A 24,615-nucleotide genomic window follows, 5' to 3' on the forward strand; every position below is an offset into this window, starting at 1 on the left:
AGAGGCGGGACATAGTCCTAGCCACTTTAAGGCTCGTTTCCGGGACATCCCATTGAGCCGCAATTAAGGTGTGCATGGCATCATGCACGTGGAAGGTTCTAGGCGGGCGCTTCGTCCCCAGCATAATGGCAGAGCCAACAGGGGCTGAGGGAGAGACGTCCTCCGGAGAGGAAATCTTCAAAGTGTCCATGGCCTGTAACAACAGGTTGGGCAAATCCTCTGGGCTAAAAAGCCGCGCTGCAGAGGGGTCATCCGCTCCATCCGAGCGGGGATCTATCTCCTCCAAGGAATCCGCAAAGGATCGTTGGGAGACCTCAGACACGCTGCCCTCATCTACATCGGAGGAGACAAAAGTCCTCCAAGGCCTGGAAATCAACCCGAGGGCGTTTACCTCTGGGAACCTCAACCTCTTTATCCGAAGAGGGAGCAGGGGCAGCGTTTTGCATGAGGAAAGCCTGATGCAGCAGCAAAACAAACTCGGAGGAGAAACCCCCCAGACTGTGCACTTCCGCAGCCTGGGCAACAGCCCTAGACGCACTCTCAACCGGCGCTCGCAATAGCGGGGGAGAGACATGCTGCGCATCCAAAATGGCGTCCGGCGCGAAACTCCGTGAAGGAGCCGCGCGGGAAGAACGGCGCTTAACTTTAGCCGCTTTGTGCCGTCGCCCAAATTAAGGGCGTTCATGGCATTAATGTCTCCAACCTCAAGGGCGGCCCCGAAGAAGCCGTCCGAGCCGCGTGGCCGGCCAAGATGGCGGAGGCGAGGAGCGGGGGATGGGCGTTTATGGCGGGAAAAAACCGCCACGCCGAAGGAACGACCGGGACATTCATCGGTCACTAAACTATCACCCATCAAGGGCGAACCCTCGCCCTCCGACGCCATTGCCACGAGGAGAAGAATCGGGGAACCCCCTGCCCGCTATAAAAAGGTAAAATTACCTGCTTGCCGCTCCGAGCTGTAACGAACTGGTGTCCCAGTGAGTAGCTGCAATGAACGTTTAAAGAAACGTCGAATTAAACGCCTTTAAAGACGTTAAAAAATTTTTTTTTTTTTTTTTTTTTAAACGGAGCCAGCGGGAGGGGGGAGAAAAGGAGGGACCTGGCACCACCAGGTTTGCACTTGCTCAAAAGAGCCCTCAACCCCAGGCCTCAACAAAACCTAAGGATTAGGCTTGGAGGCCTAGCCAGAGCTGCTGCTGTGTGTGACCACCACCTGCTGAGATAGAGAACATACTGGGGAGTTTCCGGCAGCACATGACCACATATAGGGAGGCAAAAGTTTGCTCTCTATCTCCACCTGCTGGTAGATGGACACAACCCACCAGTCTATGGATTGATCAGCTTGATGATATGGAAGGGGCGAATTTTGCTGATGTTATAGAGAAAGAAGCGACAGGTCTTGGCTGTCTGCTGGATATGGGCAGAGACGGAGAGGGAGGAGTCGAAGATGACTCCGTTCAGATCTAGTCGCCGTATCTCAAAAAAGATATAGCGGAACTAGAAAGAGTTTAAAGAAGGGCAATCAAAATGATAAAGGGGATGGAACTCCTCTCGTATGAGGAAAGCTAAAGAGGTTAAGGCTCTTCAGCTTGGAAAAGAGGTGGCTGAGGGGAGATATGACTGAGATCCACAAAATCCTGATTGGTGTTGAACAGGTAAAAGTGAATCAATTTTTTACTCTTTTAAAAAGTACAAATTACATGGAAATACTTTTAAAACAAATAGGAGGAAGTATTTTTTCATTCAACAAATAGTTAAGCTCTGGAACTCGCTGCCGGAGGATGTAGTCACAGTGGTTAGCATATCTGGGTTAAAAATGGTTTGGACAAGTTCCTGGAGGAAACGTTGACAGTGTGCTATAGAGATAGACATGGGGAAGCCACTGTTTGCCCCGAGATTGGTAGAATGAAATGTTGTTACTAATTGGGTTTCTGCCAGGTACTTGTGACCTGGATTGGCCACTGTTGGAAGCAGGATACTGGGTTGATGGATCATTGGTCGGACCAGGTATGTCTATTCTTATGCTCTCGTGTTTTTATTCAAACAGTTTGTCCAGCTCTTTTTTTCCAGGACCCACCTGTTTTCGGCTTGCATGCGTTCAATCTGATCCTTTAGAGCATCCAAGGCCAACTGGTTCTTCTCCTCTTGAACCTTCAGTTCCACCAGCATCTGCTCGATATGTGAGGTGGGGGCTGCCCGGTTGGCCACATCTGAGAGGCGCTTGTGTATTTCTGCAAGAAAGGACAGGGTCTGACAGGACTAATGCAAGGCAAAATGGTAAGAGGGGAGGCAGCCTCAACAATAAAGGGAAGGGGTGAGAAATATTAAAGATTCACGGGAAGTGGAAAAAGTCAAGGGTATATTAAGCTCTTTCATAGGAGTCTGGAAGTATAGAACCCATTTTATTAGGCATATTATCAAGATTGGAAAGGGCAACCTCAAACAAACATAACCATAATGGAGGCAAATCTATATGACATACCCTGGAAACAACTGTAAACTCGCCAACCACAGTCCTAGCTGCTCTGATATACCGATATCGTCTCTCTTTGCACAGACCAACACTGACACCATCATGACACTGTTCCAGGTGGTCTCATGACCTGGCACTTCATCTCGCTATAGCAGCCATCAGTCACAAGCTTCTGACACACTCTCAGCTGGCCTTGTGTCCTGATATCTCTTCTCTCTATAATGACAGTCAATGACACTCTCCTGACGTAATCCCAGCCAGTGCTGTGTCCTGGTGTCTCCCCTCTCTACAGTGACATTCTCCAGACATAATCCCAGTTAGCGCTATGCCCTCGTGTCTCTCCTCTGTATATGGTCTTGAGCTCGTACCTTCTCTCAGTTCTTCCAGGTTTCGATTTCTCGCCTGAATACTAGCTAGATGTTGCTGATGGGCTTCTTCCATTTCCTGAAGCCGCTCCCGATAATCACGGTCTCGTTGAATCACAGGGCTGACAGTTTGCTACAAGACAAAACCAGAATACAGTCCATGACAGCAGTTAGCACCTCCAATAACTGGAATCTGTCTGAGCTGCATCGTATGTACTCTAGCAATTGACAAAAGCATTTATAATGGAACTATTGTTAATAGCCTGCAGAGCACTAAAGTATACGATCCATTTACTGCATGTAGCTGCAGCTAGATTTTATATAGTCTGTAGCCCCGCCCAGCGCATCCCAGGATGCACTGGGAGGGGCTGGGTGCCGCCATTTTGTGGCGGTGTCAACCCAAGGAAGAGGAGGGAGGCAGGCTACCTCCCTCCTTCAACTAAGGTAGGGGGGCCGGAAGGGGGTTCTTTTTAACAGACGCTGTTTAAGCGGCCACTGGACCACCAGGGACCATTTTCTGGGGGTTTGGGGGGCTGGAGACCCACCGGATCTCCAGTCCTCCCTGAACCTGGTCGGATGGGATCGTCGGAGGGACCGGAGGTCTGCCGGACCTCCAGCCTCCCCCCCCCCCCCCCCACTGTAGCTCACTGGGAGGGAGGGGGGAGGGGGTTTGGCTGGCGGCCACTGGACCACCAGGGATCATTTTCTGGGGGTTTGGGGGGGCTGGAGACCCACCGGATCTCCAGCCCTTCCTGAACCTGGGGGGATGGAATCGTCGGGGGGACCGGAGTTCCGCCAGACCTCCAGCCCTCGTTGCTCGGGGCAGGGGTAGTCAGGGCCTGGTGGATCCATGGACCTCTAGCCAGTGTTTGACAGGTTTGGGCTTTTGACAGCCCAGACCTGTCAAACAAGTGCGGGAGGATTGTGCTGAGCGCATGCTCGGCACAATTCGCCCGAACTTCTACCCCATGATCAGAGATAATTGCGCTGCTTAAATTTGCATGCATTATCTCTGATCATAGGTCTAATAGCGCCCTGCGCTGTTCCAGCGCTATTTTAGAGCGATGTTTGGAACAGCGCGGGGCTTTAGATCATCTGCCTGTCAGTGAGAAAGTCCAGCTCCCCTGGGTGGAAGAAGCAAGACCTGCCCCATCAGGAGGGGAAGCTGGAGGGAGGAGCCATTCCCCTCCCCAGTTGAAAATAGGCAGGCTTGAGCCAGAAGGGCAGAGAGCAGTGTTGCCAGGTGGGCGGTTTTACCGCCCAATTGGGCGGTTTTCCGCGACCCGCCGCAGGAAATTTTTGCCCGCGGCGGGTTGCGGTTTTTTGGGCTGTTTTTGGCCTTCAGTGCGGTTTTTTCGGCCGCGGGGGGGGCGGGGTTAGTGACGTTTTTGGGTGGGGTTAATGACGTTTTGGGCGGGGTTAGTGACGTGGGAGGCAGGGCCGATGACGTAGGAGGCGGGGCCGATGACGGGGAGGCGGGGCCGATGACGTGGGAGGCGGGGCCGATGACGTGGGAGGCGGGGCCGATGACGGGGAGGCGGGGCCGATGACGGGGAGGCGGGGCCGGTGACGTGGAAGGCGGGGCCAGTGACGGCGGGGGCGGGGTTGATGACGGCGGGGGCGGGCGTGATGACGCGGGGGTGGGGGTGTCAGGGGCGGGGTTTGTGTTTGGGCGGGTTTTGGGCTGTTTTTTGGGCTCGATCGGGCTGGAAAAAAATTTTCCACCTGGCAACCCTGGCAGAGAGGACCTAGGAAGAGGGAGGTGTCCAGAGGTTATGGAGAGTAGGGAGAACAGCAATCCTGACTGTGAAGCAGAGGGCGATAAGTTGGAAAGAAGCCTGTGGAGCGGGGAGCTGCCAACCTCAATAGCAGAGGGGCAGACCACTGAAAGAAGTTTTGTGGGGAACCTTTGAAGTTGGACCAGATACCCATGGTGGAACAGAACCCAGTACAAAAACTCTTAGGATTGATTTTTCATTTGTGAACACTGCTGGTTTGTTATTTTCCTTTTTTTTTTTTTACTGCACTTGAGTTAACACTGCTTGGCTAGAATAAAGGAAGAAAACCTGGAGTGGATCACTTTGTGCCCTTGACCTGAACTCAGGGAAACTACCCTGTTTCCCCGAAAGTAAGACATTCCCCTAAAATAAGACCTAGTACAGGTTTTCCTGAATTGGTAGATATAAGGCCTCCCCCGAAAGTAAGACCTAGCAAATTTTTGTTTGAAAGCAGGGCCACCGAGAGCCGGACAAGGCCGCCCCCCCCCCCCCCCCCCCCCCGAGGTCGCCGGGCCCCCCCTCCACCCACCCTCCGTCGCTCCTGGAACTAACCTTAAACGCCTCCTTTCACCTTCGCAGCAAGCAGCAGCAGGGCAGACCTTTCCTTCCTTCCGTGCCCCGCCCTGCTGCTGCGAAGGTGAAAGGAGGTGTTTAAGGTTAGTTCCGGAAGCAACTGAGGGCGGGCGGGCCAACCTCGATCCAACCCCGATGTTTCCCCGAAAAATAAGACAGCCCCTGAAAATAAGACCTAGCACATTTTGGGGGGCAAAAATTAATATAAGACAGTGTCTTATTTTCGGGGAAACACGGTATAAAGCTGGAAGTGTTGTGCAAGTGATAGAAGGCTTGGAGTACATAACTGGGAGAACAGTGAATCCGCTGAACCCTCAGCCACAGCAACCAGAATTTAATATTACAGAGTTTCTTGAAAACTCATTGGAACTAATTACGGAAAGAACTACTCTTATTGTTTCATTTGCACTGGAAATGGATAAAACAAATGTCTTTAAGCTTTATTTTAAATTTTTGAACAGTAAATTTCTTGGGCATACCGTTCGAATTTTTCCAGATTTAAACAGAGAGACTCAAGCCCGTCGGCGAGAGTTCCTCGGTTTAAAATCCAAAATTTTGGCTTTGGGAGGATTGTTTAAATTAGTTTTTCCTTGTCGTTGTATAATAACATTACAATCTGTTACATATATGTTTATGGATCCCAAGAAATTGAAGGAATTTTTGATTTCAAAAGAAAGTGTACCATGTTCGACCCAGGTAACCTAATAGGGTAGAAGGACTCGCTGAAGTCTGGCTGCGGATTGCCTCTTTGATCCTGCTCTAATTAGTTTTTGTTCTTTTTTCTTTTTATTATTTTTACCTTGTATCTTGTCTCAAGTTGTTGTGGTCTAAATGAAACTAATATTTTCCAATAAGTTTGTTATTTTACTATATTTCTGTATCCAACATTTATTGTTTTAATAGATGGATGTTTAAATGAAAAATAATAAATAAATAAAAAATAAAAAAAAAAAAGAAGGCTTGGAGGAGCATGGGACCCAGGGTTATCATCGCAATATATAGGTCTCTTAGGCAATTGAATTAAAATGGATTGAAAAAAGTGTCCGTAGATGATGCCTACACCACTACAGAGACCTGCAGCCAGTCTGCCTCTTTCTCTCCCACTCGCCCACAGCCCGTCTGCCTTCTCTTCCTCTCTCACATCCCACCTGCCCTCAGCCCGTTTGCCCATCTCTCTCTCTCTCACACACACATCTCACTTGCCCAAAGCCAGTCTGTCTCGTTTTCTCTTACATTCTCACTTGCCCTCAGCTCATCTCTTTCTCTCTCCAACATCCCACGTACCATCAGCCTGTCTGCCTCTCTCTTTCTTACATCCCATCTGCACTTAGCCCATCTGCCCATGACTTTCTCTCTCTCACATCTCACTTGCACACAGCCAGTCTGACCCTCTTTTTCCCTCTCTCACATTTCACCTGCCCTCAGTCCATCTGCCCCTCTCTTTCCCTCTCTCAAATCCCACGTCCCTACAGTCAGTTTGCCCCTCTCACACATACACATGCTGGTCACCTCAGAATAATAGAGAGGGAAAGACAGGGAGATGCTGGCCTCCTTGGGGGTGTAGGGAGGAAATGATGTTCTGTGGGGGGAGGGGTGGCAAGGTCAAAGGGTCACCTAGGGCATCCAATACCCATGGACTGGCCCTGCTTTTTCCACGGATAAAAAGTGGCAGATACTGGGCAGTTTTCAGACAAGTCAATTTACTGGGTAAATAGCTATTTGCTTATGTAAATGGTTTTAAAAATTCTCTTCAAAATATGACACAGGTTTTTCTTTTTTTAATTAAATTTTACTTGCCAAAATGTTGACCGTATGTCAAATCTTCTTCAGCTACCCGTCACTTTCTTTGGTCTCTAGAGTGTTCACCCTGTTCATGGGCACCCAATATAAGAGGCTTGGGAAGGCACTCGCTCCAGGCACTGTCCGGACTCTCAAGGTGTCTACATCGGGGCCACTGCAGGTGCCAGCATCTCTCCCTCATTAAGCCCCTCCATCCCAAAGGTCCAGTGTTTCTCCCCCTTCCAGTTCCTGCATCTGTCCCTCTCCTTCCCTCCCTGCAATCCCTCTAACTTGCCTTAGCTGCTGGTAGCGGCACTGTAGCAATTAAAACAGACTGCCTCGGGGCCTCGGCCTTCCCTGTAACATGTCTTGCCCATGTGGAAGCAGGAACTTGCATCAGAGGAGGCGGGGATACTACAGGGATGTGAGAGTCCTCAGAAGGGGTTGGATGCAAAGGGGGCATTTTTCTCAGGCTTCTGTTTCTGTGAATGGGAGATGGATACACGGGGAAGTGGGGTTGGGGGCACCATGGTGGGCAAGTGGCACAAAGCAAAATGAGTAGCACTATGGAAATAAATAGTAACATACAGATTGGGTATCTACCATTACAGTTTTGGTTTCTAGGTATCCTTTAATACAGGGCTCGATAAACCCCAGGCACCAGGTCACCATGGCGACTGGGTTTTGTTGGACCACCATAAGGCAGCACTAACAGCAGCGGCTCTCTCTTTCCTTCACTCCGCCTCCCCCTCCCAACACAGAACCTTCATTAAAATGAGAATGTTAGACATGTGCTTCTGCTGGCAGGGGATGGGGATCCCCGCCAGCCAAGGCATGTGCAGCAGTGATGGGTGAGTGGGGGGAAGCAAGGCAGCGGTGGGTCGGAGCTCCCATCTCAAGGTTTGGCTAGACCCCTGCTCATAAAGAGCATTCATTACTGAGGAGGCCACTCTCCAGCACCCTTGTTGGTAGGATCGATTTACGTTTTTAAACAATCTGGGGGGGGTGGGGGTGGGATTCAGAGATGCTACTGCTGGGAGTGAAGACGGGACAAGGCTGGGTAAGTGATGAACAGAGGCTTTAGGCTGCGGTTGCTGGGAGTGGGGACCTGCAGCTGCTGAGGGCAAGAGGTCAACGGAGAAAGGCTAAGGCTGCACCACCCCACCCAACCTTAGCAGCTATAGCTTTTGCCCTATTGCCCCAGCAACTACAGCCTAAAGCCTCTCTCCATTGCCAGATAACACCGTAGCTGGGTATGAGATGGGGAGAGAAGTTTCCCCTTATAAAAGTAGCAGAGAAAGCGTGGATAACTTGCTGTGCGTGACCTCGAGTCGTTCCAAGTCTGGCTCCTAGATCCTAAGAAACTTTGTCAAGCCCTGTTTTACTAGCATAAGGACCCCATACCATCAGCAATATTCAACACTAATTAACCTATAGAAGAGGCTGCTGCCTAGTTCGTTATTAAGCCACAGTACCCAGATAAGCATGTGGTAAACTTTAGAATAGCACAAAGGCTATATCGGTTAAATATCCAGATAGCAGTGGCTGCTAAGGACCAGCTCTGGATATCTGGCTCTGATTTAACCAGCAGAGACCAGCTTTTATGTAATACCATTTTTATTGAACAGATTAAGAACCTTACAAACATTCCAAACTATAATCTACAGCATCCACTAAGGTATGTACTTCATTAACTCTTTCTTCTCTGACATCAATTCTATATCGTATAGTTCACTATATATTGCCAAACTATTAAACTGGAGAAACATTTCTTCTGTGTAACTAATTGTTCATTTAGTCCCATCAACATCTAGTGGAGGAGTGGCCTAGTGGTTAGGGTGGTGGACTTTGGTCCTGGGGAACTGAGTTGGATTCCCACTTCAGGCACAGGCAGCTCCTTGTAACTCTGGGCAAGTCATTTAACCCTCCATTGCCCCATATAAGCCGCATTGAGCCTGCCATGAGTGGGAAAGTGCAGGGTACAAATGTAACAAAAATAAAATAGATACTATTGGAGATTCTACATGGAATGTTGCTACTATTAGAGATTCTACATGGAATGTTGCTACTGTTGGAGATTCTACATGGAATGTTGCTACTATTGGAGATTCTACATGGAATGTTGCTACTACTGGAGATTCTACATGGAATGTTGCTATTCCACTAGCAACATTCCATGTAGAAGGCTGTGCAGGCTTCTGTTTCTGTGAGTCTGACGTCCTGCACGTACGTGCAGGACGTCAGACTCACAGAAGCAGAAGCCTGCGCGGCCACATTGGTGATCTGCTGTTGCTAGTGGAATAGCAACATTCCATGTAGAATCTCAAATAGTAGCAACAGTGGAGGAGTGGCCTAGTGGTTAGGGTGGTGGACTTTGGTCCTGGGGAGCTGAGTTCAAACCCACTTCAGGCACAGGTAGCTTCTTGTGACTCTGGGCAAGTCACTTAACCCTCCATTGCCCCATGTAAGCCGCATTGAGCCTGCCATGAGTGGGAAAGCGCAGGGTACAAATGTAACAAAAATAAAATAGATACTATTGGACATTCTACATGGAATGTTGCTACTATTGGACATTCTACATGGAATGTTGCTATTCCACTAGCAACATTCCATGTAGAAGGCTGCGCAGGCTTCTGTTTCTGTGAGTCTGACGTCCTGCATGTACATGCAGGACGTCAGACTCACAGAAGCAGAAGCCTGCGCGGCCACATTGCTGATCTGCAAGGGCCGACTTCTACATGGAATGTTGCTAGTGGAATAGCAACATTCCATGTAGAATCTCAAATAGTAGCAACAGTGGAGGAGTGGCCTAGTGGTTAGGGTGGTGGACTTTGGTCCTGAGGAACTGAGTTCGATTCCCACTTCAGGCACAGGCAGCTCCTTGTGACACTGGGCAAGTCACTTAACCCTCCATTGCCCCATGTAAGCCGCATTGAGCCTGCCATGAGTGGGAAAGCGCAGGGTACAAATGTAATAAAATAAACAAAAATAAATCTTAAACCATGAAAGTATTTAGAATCATATTTCTCACCCTAGATGTTAGGGAGTTTTAAAACAGGGTCCAGGTTCTTCACTCCCTTCCTCTGAAACAACAGCTGCTCCATTTTGAATATGGTCTCAGGAGCTTCGCTTTGTATCCACTGTATTAATATGCATCACTTTGCAAATAAACAGACTTTTCATCATCTGAGTCCAAAAGGCATAATTCTTTAATTCTAGGGCTAGATTGACCTAATAATTGTACCAGACGACCCCACAAGTCTTTCCAATATTCCATTATTTGAACGGACTGCCGCTAGCAGAATATTGCTCTATGAGCTTCTACCTCCCAGAATGATAGCAGCCAATCTGCATCTGTTAGTGCTGTGTTAGCTGAATATGCCAGTTAATGCTTTTATTAAGCACCCTTCTTGGCCAAGATTTGCTTCTGTGAGAGATTTTGAGTCAGACACATCCTTACCTCTGACTGGAAGGACTTTAGTGTAGGCAAGTTCTCTTCTATTGACATACGCAGCTTCTGGAACTGGAGAGAAGGGACATAGTAACACTAGTTGCAAAACTAGACCTTTCCTACTTCCAGACAAATTAGACTGATGTCATTCCTTCATTAAATGAAGAATAGTTTCTTTCTCATTAGATTCAACTCAAGCCTAGAGCTCTCTATAAACTCACTGTATACCACTCACCACCAATTCCATAGACCTGCCAAGTCTCCTGCACTCAGCCAGAGACTTCCACTTTCGCAGCTCATCTCCTGCTCTCCTAGCTGGCAAGCGAAGAACTTAATAAGATGTCGTCTCCAGCTGCTGCAGAACCAGTTTCATGTTAAGAACTGCAAAATCTCACAGCTCTTTTCACAAGACAGGTCCCAAGGCAGCAGGAGATGACATTTTATTAATGCGTCTCCTGCTAGCTGAAGGGTAGGTGGATTGTTGGTGCCATGGGTCTGTCATGGGGTGGAGCCAGGAGGTGGAGCGGATGGGGCTTCAAATCTCCCTCTTAAATATTGGGCTCCCTTGGCAGCTCTGTCCTCACCCTGAGTTAAATGCTGCTTCTCAGGAGGTACACAGAAACCTTCACAGAATGCAGAAGAATTGTGAGTTAGACCATGCTGAAAGGTGCTCTGTTCTGAAGATGGTTCCACTCTGTCTGGCTCTTGGGCTCACCAGGCCTCAAACATGTGATCCTCAGGCCAGGGGCAGAGACGTACAGCTGAAGCCACAGCAGCAATCCAGTATGGACAGCAGAAGAAGAGACATGGCCCTGAAGGAGCCCACTAGAACAGATGGATTCTCCCAGAGGCAGGCCTCTCTTTCTGCTGTCCACTGGCTTCTACCTTCACTGTGAACCTCCTGTGACTTCAGCTGAAGATCTCTAGCCTCCAATGCCAAAGGCCATAGCTTTGATTCCTAGCCAAGGAAAAACAACAGTTGGTTTCCTGACTCCATAAGGGTGCCAAAAATGAATTAAATTTTGGCTCAATTGAAACCCATGCCCATTTGGTTTGTTTACAGGTATACAAACGGAAAATGAATGCAGATCCTTTAAAAGCATTCTTGACATAGTTGGCAACCCTGCCTTGCCAGAAGAAGCCTTTTCCTCCTTGTATAACTGGTGTCGCCTATGCTGTCTATCAAGTGCACTATGTATACAGCACAACATCCTATATAATAATTCTCACCTCCAACGTTCTTTGCTTGGGACCGTGGCTCCTTGGCTGGAGGTGGTCTGTGAGGCAGACACGCACTGACGTCAAAACAGCTGATTGCACGGACGCACGGAGTTAAACTTTCTAAGATGATTCAACAACCTACGGGAAGGGAAGGTAGTACAACAACGGCGGCGGCAGTTTTCGGCGTTCCGGCGGGGGGGGGGGGGGGGGATCGACAGGTTCGCGGGAGGGGGTGGAAGAAAAAAAAAACGCATGTTGGGGGGAGAGAAGAGGGTGGCCAACCACAGCATGGATGCGAGCGGGGGGGGGGGGGGGAAGAGGCCGGCCCAGGCTGGCACATGGGAGAGAGAGGAGCATGGATGCGAGGGGGGGGGATCATGGAAGGGAGAGAGGGGACTTGCTGGAAAAGGATGAATGGAGGCGGCAGGGGACAGAGGAGCATGGATGGGCATGGATTGGAAGGGCAGGACTCAGGGAGAGGGGAATTGCTGGATAGGGATGAATGGAGGGGACAGATGGGCATGGATGGATATGGATTGCAGGGCAGGCTTCAGGCAGAGAGGGGAAATGCTGGATAGGGAAAAATGGAGGGGCCAGGTGACAGAGGAGCATGGATGGGCATGGATTGGAAGGGCAGGACTCAGGGAGAGGGGAATTGCTGGATAGGGATGAATGGAGGGGACAGATGGGCATGGATGGATATGGATTGCAGGGCAGGCCTCAGGCAGAGAGGGGAAATGCTGGATAGGGAAAAATGGAGGGGCCAGGTGACAGAGGAGCATGGATGGGCATGGATTGGAAGGGCAGGACTCAGGGAGAGGGGAATTGCTGGATAGGGATGAATGGAGGGGACAGATGGGCATGGATGGATATGGATTGCAGGGCAGGCCTCAGGCAGAGAGGGGAATTGCTGGATAGGGATGAATGGAGGGGCCAGGTGACAGAGGAGCATGGATTGGACTCACACTTTCACTCTGACTCTCAAACAGTCACTCTCACATACACTCTCCCAAACATACACACTCCGAGGAAAACCTTGCTAGCGCCCGTTTCATTTGTGTCAGAAACGGGCCTTTTTTACTAGTATATAATAAGTAATGCAGAAACATAACTCAACATGATATTTCACTGTTCTATATCCTGCTGACTACAGGGGTGTCCCAGGGCTCTGCTTTAACTTATAAATGATTTCTTTCTGCCAACAATTTCACAATCTAGATGTTCAGCAAAGGTTGTATGCAGATGACAGGAAGCTTGTATCACAGTCTACAGACTGTCTCGGATTGGACATCGTTAAATCAGAATTTATTGTTTTTAAGTCTCTGTCCTACAGCTGATGTTAAACAGCACTTCGATTACCATTGCTAGCTAAGTGTGCCTCAGAATCAGTTCCAGCCACTGAAGCTGGTGCAAAATGCTGCAGCCAAGCTTATTACTGGTGCTCTGAAAGATCCATATATTTCACCTCGTCTGATTGGCATGATTACTTGTTCAATTTTGGGTGAAATTCAAAATGTTACTTCTGGTCCACAAGGCCCTGCAAAATGAAGCTCCATTTTATTTGTCTCAAGTCTTAAAGGTCAATCGGCCTCTCAGGGCCTTGTAATCAAAGAGAACCTTACAGTCGACTATCCCGGCAGTGTCAAAGGTCCATTTTGCAGAAAACAGAGTATTATTTATTAAGAACTTTCTATATGGCCAAACCGTAACTGATCTAGGCAGTTTACAATTCTAAATATACTAAATTAATTAAATGAAAATGAACAACATGGCCTGTTTAATGCGTCATGTGAGGGAATGGACATTTGGATCAAATTACTATACGCCCATAGAATTAGAAAGGGAATTTTTCGAACCATTGCGGCTGCAATCCCTAATACTAATAGAAAGAGCGCAGATCCCTGAGGCATATAGGAAACACTTACTGCTAATACCACTGAGGAGAGCATGGCAATTTATGGAGAGTAGATTAAAGGTGGGGAAGGGGGTAACAGAGCTTCTATCTATTAGAGGGAAGAAAATGTAGTATTTCAGCGTTGGGAAGAAAGAGGACTGGGTTGCCTGGGAGATGTGATGGGCGATAATGGAGAGATTAAAACTTTAGATCAGATGCTGGGTACGGATAACATCCAGTGGGGTGATACATTCGTATACTGTCAGTTAAAACACTTTATTAAGTCATTAGATCAAGGTCGACTTGCCCAGAAACAGGGAGAGAGGATAAAAACCTTCTTCACAGAGATCTCTGAAGAAGAACCATCAATTTCAGGGATACACAGAGCGCTGTGGACACATGAGGTCCCCAAAAACTTTACACAGCTGAAAGTTCGTTGGGAGAAGGACTTGGGAGTCAGATTAATGTCATGGGATGTTGATAGGTAGTTGAGGGGGATACCAAAATTGATAAGTGGAGCTCAATATAGGGAATGCGCATTCCGTTTTATACATAGAGCCTATATGGCACCAGCACAATTAGCAAAACTCGGGGGATTGCAGACGCCCCTGTGTACGCGATGTGGGAGGGCGGATAATATATTCTATCATAGTTTCTGGAGATGCTGGGAGACCAAAATATTTTGGTGGAAAATTACTCACTATTTGTCACAACTATTAGGTAACAAGATAGCAGGTACTCCAGTGCAGATGCTGCTGAATCTGCCAGGTTCATTCAAGGGACAGATACCAGAGCACACTTTGTTCATCCGCAAACTTACCTTGCTAGCAAAGAAATGTATCTTGCAAAACTGGACGAACGATGCAGGGGCAAAATACTGGCATTGGCGGAACCTCGTCCACCAGTTAATGATGTGGGAAGTAAAAGAAGCTAAAAGCTCGCTAAAACGGAAGAAAACATTCAAGAAAATTTGGGGCGCTTATATAGATTCTCTGTCCCATAGGGGGGAAAGTTGGGTCCTCAACACGCTAGGACAAGCACATAGGTACCAGACAACACGAGCGAGAGGGGAGGGGACAGAGAGGAGGGAGAGGGAGAGAGGGGAGGGGAGGGAATAGGGCTTGGGAGGAGGGGGATATAACAGGAGAAAAATTTGGGGAGACAGTTTGTCACAATAGATTGTAATTGGACAGTTTAGTGTTTGGTTGTTGTTATCCAATAACTGTAAGATTGTGTATGCAATGTCTTCAATAAAAATGTTGAAACATGAATGAAAATGAACTTCATTAAATATAGGAAAGACCTAACCATTCATACCATAGTCAACCCACAATACACAAACAAATATATAATACAAACTAATCTAATCTATTCTAGGAATTTCTTGACCACTCAATTCTGCTGGTCTTGAGCAGTTTACAAAAAGATATTAAGCCCATAAAAGCAGAAAATGGATTGAAAATACAATAAAGTAATTATATATAAAGCTAGTATATACTATTACTGTTATAAATCTCTGCATGAATATAACACTGCTAGGGTGTCCCTTTAACCAGCCCCTCCAAATGACATACTGAAGGATCAGCCAGTACTGAATTCTTTTGTTTCCCTTCTTTAAGTTGTTTAATTTTGAGAACACATTCGGGAGTGTGGAATCCTTTATCGGCTACCCTATAATACCATATCAGGATTGACTTAGAAAAGCTGTAATAGACTGAATGTCTCTCCCTTGGGATTTTACAGTTGGTAGAGAGAGGTCCATTAGAACAGCATGCAGGTCCCTAGACTAGTGTAGTGGTGGGTGCAGTGCACTGTAGACAGGTAGACCCAGGCCCATCTCTCCCCCTACCTGCTACACTTGTGGTAGAAACTGAGCCTTCCAAAACTCATCAGAAACCCACTGTACCCACATATAGGTGCCCCCCTTTTTTTTTTCGAACTTGCTATTCGGGTTTGGGACGTTTAGTGCAAAACGTCCAAAGTCTGACTTAGACGTCATATCGAAAATGCCCCTCCACATAACGTCTAAGTGCTTTGAAAATATGCCTCTATGTAACTTTGTAAGTGTAGTACTTTGAAAATGCACCTGCAAGGTGTGGATTGAGAGGTATGCAGAACGTTAAATTGGTCTAAATAATCTTCCAATTGTTTTGTGACCAGGTACAATGTGTGCTACCCTCCATAATTGCAACAGAGGTGCACTGAAAGAAATCCTGTGGCATTGGGCAGTCTATTGTAGCTCAGAGGATCTAGTCAGAGCACTTGATCAGTCATTTCTGCTTTGTAGTTTGTAGAGAGATGATGATGGCCTGGATAGTGCTGGGCAGACTTTTACGGTCTGTGCCAGAGCTGGTGGTTGGGAGGCGGGGATGGGGAGGTTGATTTGATTTGGAGGGGCGTAATCGAACTCGAACACCCATCTCCATTGGCGTCTATCGCCGTGGACGGGTCCGCGAAGGGGCGGGCCAGACCGTATTTTCGAAAAAGATGGGCGTCCATCTTTTGTTTCGATAATACGGTTTGTGGCGGGCTAATGCATCGCATTTGGGCGGATTTGAGCTGGGCGGTACCGGTTTTCAGCAATAATGGAAACCGAAGGCACCCAGCTCAAAAACGAACAAATCCAAGGCAATTGATCATGGGAGGGGCCAGGATTCGTAGTGCACTGGTCCCCCTCACATGCCAGGACACCAACCGGGCACCCCAGGGGGCACTTGTAACAATGAAAAAAACATTTTAAATACCTCCCGAGTCCATAGCTCCCTTACCTTACTACTACTACTACTACTTAGCATTTCTATAGCGCTGCCAGGGTTACGCAGCGCTGTACAAGTTTAAACATGGGGAAGGACAGTCCCTGCTCAAGAGAGCTTACAATCTAAAGGTAACAAGCTATGTAGTCAGTATAGGTGTCATGAATGGGGAAGGTGGTTAGGTGCCAAAAGCAAGGGAGAAGAGATGGGCTTTGAGTAAGGACTTGAAAATGGGCAGGGAGGGCGCATGGCGTATGGGCTCGGGAAGTCTGTTCCAGGCATAAGGTGCTGAGCCCCCCAAATCCCCCCCAAACCCACTGCCCACAACTCTACACCATTACCATACCACTTATGGCTGAAGGGGGGCACCTAGATGTGGGTACAGTGGTTTTTGGGGGCGGTTTGGAATGCTCCCATTTACCTGCACAAGTGTACCAGGTGGGGGGGGGGGGGATGGGCCTGGGTCCACCTGCCTGAAGTCCACTGCACCCACTAACAACTGCTCCAGGGACCTGCATACTGCTGTGATGGAGCTGGGAATGATATTTGAGGCTGGAATGCAGGCTGGCAAAAAAAGTTTTAAGGTTCTTTTTGTTTTGGTGGGAGGGGGTTAGTGACCACTGGGGAAGTCAGGGGAGGTCATCCCCGATTCCCTTCGGTGGTCATCTGGGCAGTTGGGGCACTTTTTGGGGACTTGTTCGTGAGAAAAACGGGTCCAGAAAAAGTGACCCAAATTCTGGCTTTTGGCGCCCTTCTTTTTTCCATTATCATCCGAGCGCGCCCATCTTTCCTCAACCGATAAACACGCCCCAGTCTAGTCTTCACCACGCCTCCGACATGCCCCCATCAACTTTGTCCGTTCCCGCAACAGACTGCAGTTGGCGATGCCCAAAATCGGCTTTCGATTATACCGATTGGGCGCCCATGAGAGAAAGGCGCCCATCTCCCGATTTGGGTCGAAATATGGGCGTCTTTCTCTTTCGAAAATAAGCCTTTTGGTAAGATCTTGAGGTGATGAAGCCTTTTATCCAATTTATGATGTTTCCGCCGATTCCAAGTTTATCCAGTAGTTTGGTTAGGATATTGTGATTTACCATATCGAATGCACTGAATAAATCGAATTGTAAGAGGAGGATGTTGTTTCCAAGTGAAATTTCCTGTTTGAATTTGGATATTAGGGTGAGTAGGACGGTGTCTGTACTGTGGGCTGAACGGAAATCCGATTGCGATTCATGTAGAATGGAGGATTTTTGTATAAAGTCGTTTAGTTGGGAAGTCACCCTGTTTTCCAATAATTTAATTAGCAAAGGGATGGATGCGACTGGACAATAGTTGGTGACATCACTCGCTGGTTTCTTGGGGTTTTTAGGTATTGGTGTAAGTAGTATATTGCCATGTTCTGTAGAGAATGAACCTTGTTGTAGCAGGAAGTTTAGGTGGGAGGTAAGATCTGTGATGAAGCGTTCTGGGGCATCTTTCATTAGGTAGTTTGGACATGGGTTGAGATGGCAGTGAGATTTGGAGAGCTTGGTGATTGTCGTAGAAATTTCTTTAGTGGTGAGGCAGGTGAAATTTGTCCATGAGCGGTCAGCTGGGATTTCATCTACAGTGGGGGAAATAAGTATTTGATCCCTTGCTGATTTTGTAAGTTTGCCCACTGACAAAGACATGAGCAGCCCATAATTGAAGGGTAGGTTATTGGTAACAGTGAGAGATAGCACATCACAAATTAAATCCGGAAAATCACATTGTGGAAAGTATATGAATTTATTTGCATTCTGCAGAGGGAAATAAGTATTTAATCCCTCTGGCAAACAAGACCTAATACTTGGTGGCAAAACCCTTGTTGGCAAGCACAGCGGTCAGACGTCTTCTGTAGTTGATGATGAGGTTTGCACACATGTCAGGAGGAATTTTGGTCCACTCCTCTTTGCAGATCATCTCTAAATCATTAAGAGTTCTGGGCTGTCGCTTGGCAACTCGCAGCTTCAGCTCCCTCCATAAGTTTTCAATGGGATTAAGGTCTGGTGACTGGCTAGGCCACTCCATGACCCTAATGTGCTTCTTCCTGAGCCACTCCTTTGTTGCCTTGGCTGTATGTTTTGGGTCATTGTCGTGCTGGAAGACCCAGCCACGACCCATTTTTAAGGCCCTGGCGGAGGGAAGGAGGTTGTCACTCAGAATTGTACGGTACATGGCCCCATCCATTCTCCCATTGATGCGGTGAAGTAGTCCTGTGCCCTTAGCAGAGAAACACCCCCAAAACATAACATTTCCACCTCCATGCTTGACAGTGGGGACGGTGTTCTTTGGGTCATAGGCAGCATTTCTCTTCCTCCAAACACGGCGAGTTGAGTTCATGCCAAAGAGCTCAATTTTTGTCTCATCTGACCACAGCACCTTCTCCCAATCACTCTCGGCATCATCCAGGTGTTCACTGGCAAACTTCAGACGGGCCGTCACATGTGCCTTCCGGAGCAGGGGGACCTTGCGGGCACTGCAGGATTGCAATCCGTTATGTCGTAATGTGTTACCAATGGTTTTCGTGGTGACAGCGGTCCCAGCTGCCTTGAGATCATTGACAAGTTCCCCCCTTGTAGTTGTAGGCTGATTTCTAACCTTCCTCATGATCAAGGATACCCTATGAGGTGAGATTTTGCGTGGAGCCCCAGATCTTTGTCGATTGACAGTCATTTTGTACTTCTTCCATTTTCTTACTATGGCACCAACAGTTGTCTCCTTCTCGCCCAGCGTCTTACTGATGGTTTTGTAGCCCATTCTAGCCTTGTGCAGGTGTATGATCTTGTCCCTGACATCCTTAGACAGCTCCTTGCTCTTGGCCATTTTGTAGAGGTTAGAGTCTGACTGATTCACTGAGTCTGTGGACAGGTGTCTTTCATACAGGTGACCATTGCCGACAGCTGTCTGTCATGCAGGTAACGAGTTGATTTGGAGCATCTACCTGGTCTGTAGGGGCCAGATCTCTTACTGGTTGGTGGGGGATCAAATACTTATTTCCCTCTGCAGAATGCAAATAAATTCATATACTTTCCACAATGTGATTTTCCGGATTTAATTTGTAATGTGCTATCTCTCACTGTTACCAATAACCTACCCTTCAATTATGGGCTGCTCATGTCTTTGTCAGTGGGCAAACTTACAAAATCAGCAAGGGATCAAATACTTATTTCCCCCACTGTATGTATGGGTCCAATTCGTCAAGAAAGGTATCGATATTTGCATAATCTTGGGGTATTGTGCTGCAAATATTGGTAATTTTATCATTGAAGTATTTGGCTAGTTGGTTTGCAGATGGGTAGTTTGATGGTGATGATGTGACTGGGTTGGTGTTGAGTAGATTTTTTATGAGTTGGTATTGTTTTTTCATGTCTGTGCCGCTGGTTGTAACTGTTTGTGTGTAGTAGGATCTTTTAGCTCGTTTAATGGCATTTTTGTAATTTCTGTGTGACTGCTTCCATGCATTGTAGGTAAGGTTGTTTTTTGATTTACTCCATGTTTTTTCTAGTTTCCTGGTTTGTGGTTTCAGGTTTTTCAGTAGGTCGTTAAACTATGGTGATGGGTTGCGCCTACGTACAGTTTTAGTGCGTAGTGGGGCTATTTCCTGGACCGGATGGTATTCATCCTAGAGTAATGATAGAACTGAAAAATGAGCTTGCAGAGCTACTGCTAGTGATGTGCAATTTATCCTTAAAATCGAGCGTGGTACCGGAAGATTGGAGGGTGGCCAATGTAACACCCATTTTTAAAAAAGGTTCCAGGGGAGATCCGGGAAATTATAGACCGGTGATTCTGACATCGGTGCCGGGGAAAATGGTTGAGGCTATTATTAAAAACAAAATTACAGAGCACATCCGAGGACATGGATTACTGAGACCGAGTCAGCACGGCTTTTGTGTGGGGAAATCGTGCCTGACCAATTTACTTCAATTCTTTGAAGGAGTAAACAAACGTGGACAAAGGGGAGCCGGTTGATACTGTGTATCTGGATTTTCAAAAGGCGTTTGACAAGGTACCTCATGAAAGGCTACAGAGGAAATTGGAGGGTCATGGGATAGGAGGAAAAGTCCTATTGAGAATTAAAAACTGGTTGAAGGATAGGAAACAGACAGTGGGGTTAAATGGGCAGTATTCACAATGGCGAAGGGTAGTTAGTGGGGTTCCTCAGGGGTCTGTGCTAGGACCGCTGCTTTTTAATATATTTATAAATGATTTAGAGATGGGAGTAACTAGCGAGGTAATTAAATTTGCTGATGACACAAAGTTATTCAAAGTCGCTAACTCGCGACAGGATTGTGAAAAATTACAGAAGAACCTTACGAGACTGGGCGGCTAGATGGCAGATGACGTTTAATGTGAGCAAGTGCAAGGTGATGCATGTGGGAAAAAAGAACCCGAATTATAGCTATGTCATGCAAGGTTCCACGTTACGAGTTACAGACCAAGAAAGGGATCTGGGTGTCGTCGTCGATAATACACTGAAACCTTCTGCTCAGTGTGCTGCTGCGGCTCGGAAAGCGAACAGAATGTTGGGTATTATTAGGAAAGGTATGGAAAACAGGTGTGAGGATGTTATAATGCCATTATATCGCTCCATGGTGCGACCGCACCTTGAGTATTGTGTTCAATTCTGGTCGCCGCATCTCAAGAAAGATATAGTGGAACTGGAAAAGGTGCAGCGAAGGGCGACTAAAATGATAGCGGGGATGGGACGGCTTCCCTATGAAGAAAGACTAAGGAGGCTAGGGCTTTTCAGCTTGGAGAAGAGACGGCTGAGGGGAGACATGATAGAGGTGTATAAAATAATGAGTGGAGTGAAACAGGTGGATGTGAAGCGTCTGTTCACGCTTTCCAAAAATACTAGGACTAGGGGGCATGCGATGAAACTACAGTGCACATCAGGTCTAGACTCATTGCTGCTTGTCTTCTCACTACAAGGGGTAAAACAGTCCCAGATTAATGTTGTGACTCCTCTCTACCTAGGAGGTAATTTGATTCCCGTGATTCGTCTCTGTCTTGGAGGTTACTCCTGGATTAACTAGTCCCAGATTAATGTTGTGATACCCAGTGTTGTATAGTAACAAAGTAAAAGTAACGCGTTACAATACTTAAGTAAATATTTCATTACTTTTACTTGTTACCGAGTACATGACAAGCACGAGCACTTTTACTTGTAACAAAGTATTATCTGAACCAGTTTTAAATACTTTTACGTCTTTACATACTGCTTTGTTACAAGTAAAAGGCTGAAGTACTAAGTTTTCTTCTCTTCCAGTCTCAAGCAGCAGTTAAGGTAGGGCTTGACAAACCCCAGGTACCAGGTCGACATGGTGACTGAAAAATCGGGCCTGATGCCTGTGTTTTGCTGGACTACCACAAGGCAGGGAACAGCTCCATTCGAGCTATAAAAACAGCAGTGGCTCATCTTTCTTCCTTTTGCTCCTTCGTCTCCACCCTCCCAGCATGGCAGCAAGCAGCTCCGTTCAAGCTGCAAAAACAGCAGTGGCTTAGCTCTCTTCCCCTCGCCTCATACCTTCCACTGCAGCAGCAAGTAAGCTCCATGTGAGCTGCAAAGGTAGCAGTGGCTCAACTCTCTTCCCTTCGCCTCGCCTCCTACTTTCCCACACATACCAAGTCACATGCATTTAGCGTGTGACACATGCAGTCGGGCCCCTTCTCCAGCTCGCATGCTTAAGGGACCCGATCTCACACATTGGCGTCCTCACCCGCCACCCGCAATCTTGTACCTCATCTCTTCTTTTAAAAGTTCTTTTTCCACAATGTGCACAGTGCCGGCACTCTTAGCAATAGCTTGCTTCAGCCAATCCTCCAGGACCTTCCTGCAGCTGCGTCCCGCCCTTGCTGAAGGAAGGCCACGGGATTGGCTGAAGCAGCCTGCTACTCAGCAGTAGCTGTTTCTGACAATCCTAGGAGCCTTCGGTATCATATCTCCCCTATCCCTTCTTTCCTCTAGGCTAAACATATTCAGGTCTTCCAGTCTCTTCTCATACGTCTTTTGACCCAAACCCCATTTCATTTTTGTCGCCTTCCTCTGGACTGCTGCTAGTCCTTTTACATCCTTAGCAAGATACAGCCTCCAAAACTGAACACAATACTCCAGGTGGGGCCTCACCAGTGATTTGTACAAGGGCATCAACACCTCCTTTCTTCTGTTAGTTACGCCTCTCTCAATGCAGCCTAGCATCCTAATGGCTACGATCACCACTTTGTCACACTGTTTTTTTGCTTTAAGGTCTTCGGACACCATCACCCCAAGGTCCCTCTCCACGTCTGTGCATTTCAGCCTCTCACCTCCTAGGACAGACAGTTCCTTTGGGTTTCTACTCCCTAAATGCATCTAACTTTTGCAGATCCCTTTTCATGTTTTCCACTCCCTCCGGGTTGTCCACTCTATTACAATTCTTGGTATCATCTGCAAAAAGGCAAACCTTACCTTTTAATCCTTTGGCAATGTCACTTACAAATATATTGAACAGAATAAGCCCAACACCGATCCATGAGGCACTCCACTACTCACCTTTCCTTCCTCTGAGTGAATTCCGTTAACCACCACTCTCTGGCGTCTGTCCGTCAACCAGTTTCTAATCCAGTTTACTATTATGGGTCCTAACTCCAGCCTTTCAAGTTTATTTAAGAGCATCCTATGAGGAACTGTGTCAAAGGTTTTGCTGAAATCCAAGTAGATTACATCTAGTGCATGTCACTGATCCAGTTCTCTGGTTGCCCAGTCAAAGATTTCAATCAACTTCATTTGGCACGATTTACCTTTGGTAAAACCATGTTGCCTCGGATCTTGTAACTCATTGGATTCCGGGAAATTTACTATCTTTTCCTTCAACGACGCTTCCATTACTTTTCCAATAACCAAAGTAGGCTTCCTGGTTTCCCATTTCTTCTCCGTCACCATTTTTGTGAAGAAGAACCACATTTGCTCTTCTACAATCCTGCGGAACCTCTCCCATCTCCAAGGATTTATTAAACAAATCCTTAAGATGACCTGCCAGAACCTCTCTAAGTTCTCTCAATATCCTGGGACTTGTGCAGCATGCGGATATACACAGAGGAAGTATAATGGAATAACTTTTCATAAGTAGAGTAGTAATTTGTTTATAAATTGTAATCAGTATGTCATTTGGAGGGGCTGGTTAAAGGGACACCCTAGCAGTGTTATATTCATGCAGAGATTTATAACAGTAATAGTATATACTAGCTTTATATATAATTACTTTATTGTATTTTCAATCCATTTTCTGCTTTTATGGGCTTAATATCTTTTTGTAAACTGCTCAAGACCAGCATTTCGGAAATCACTAAAAACCCATCTGCACGGTCCATCCAGTCTGCCCAAGAAGATAAATTCATATGTGCTACTTTTTTATTTGTACTGTCCTCTTCAGTGCACAGACCGTATATTAGTAAGTCTAACCATAATAACGGCTCACTAACATGCTCTATACATCATCAGTACTCCTTATTTCGGAAACCCTTCCAATTTTATTATGAAAAAGAAATCAGAAAGAGTGTGGAAAACTTTAAAGGAAGTTCCTACTAACCCTGACTGAGGAACTCTATAGTCAGTTCATTCGAAGTGTTAAAGGTAATACCGGAAAAAGTATTTCCCAAAATGGCGAGCATCAGACCGAGAAAATCACTTAGCTTGAATCTCTTTTCCTCACTGTAATCCCGTCTGATAATTGGCCTGTGAAATGTGGGGTACCTCAGGATTCACTTCTATCACCTATTTTATTCAACCTATTCCTTGGGGACAAAACTAAAAAAGGGCAGGCTATCAGATTTTTTATCTATGCAGGTAGTATCCAAAATAAGTGAGATGCAGCATGAAATATCAAATTGTGTCTCTTAGATTGATGAACAGATGTGTGCCTGACACCTGAAGCTAAATAAGGTTTAGACCAAATGTTTATTAATTGGGACAAATTCCAAATCTGATTGTGAAGCATCATTTGTTGTGGTAACATCAAATATGACCTAGAAATATCATTAAAAATATTAGGAATTATAATTGATCACAACCGAACAACGGAACCTCAGATCAATTATCTGGTAAAAAGCTGTTTCTGAACCATGAGAAAATTTGAGAAGAATCCGTAAATACATTCAACAAGATAAGTTTAGTCTACTAGTTCAATCCCTGATCTTGAGCAAACTAGATTATTGTAATATCTATGGAAAAGACTGCAGTCCATACAGAATGTAACAGTTTGTTTAATCCAGTGGCGTACTGTAGCTAGGGTAGTTGACACCCGGGGCCGGTCATTTTTAACCCCC

At 46.7% G+C, this 24,615-nt stretch overlaps 1 protein-coding gene across 1 annotated transcript in view; it reads right to left on the reverse strand.

Annotated features, from left to right (window-relative positions):
- CCDC17 (coiled-coil domain containing 17) overlaps positions 1-24,615 on the reverse strand; it is a 152,707-nt gene that overhangs the window by 91,147 nt on the left and 36,945 nt on the right. Inside the window, 3 exon segments of the mRNA XM_030208030.1 lie at positions 2,078-2,231; positions 2,842-2,971; positions 10,429-10,491. Coding sequence (XP_030063890.1) covers positions 2,078-2,231; positions 2,842-2,971; positions 10,429-10,491 — 347 coding nt within the window.

This window comes from Microcaecilia unicolor, chromosome 6 (assembly GCF_901765095.1).
Source record: "Microcaecilia unicolor chromosome 6, aMicUni1.1, whole genome shotgun sequence".
Taxonomy (NCBI): Eukaryota; Metazoa; Chordata; class Amphibia; order Gymnophiona; family Siphonopidae; genus Microcaecilia; species Microcaecilia unicolor.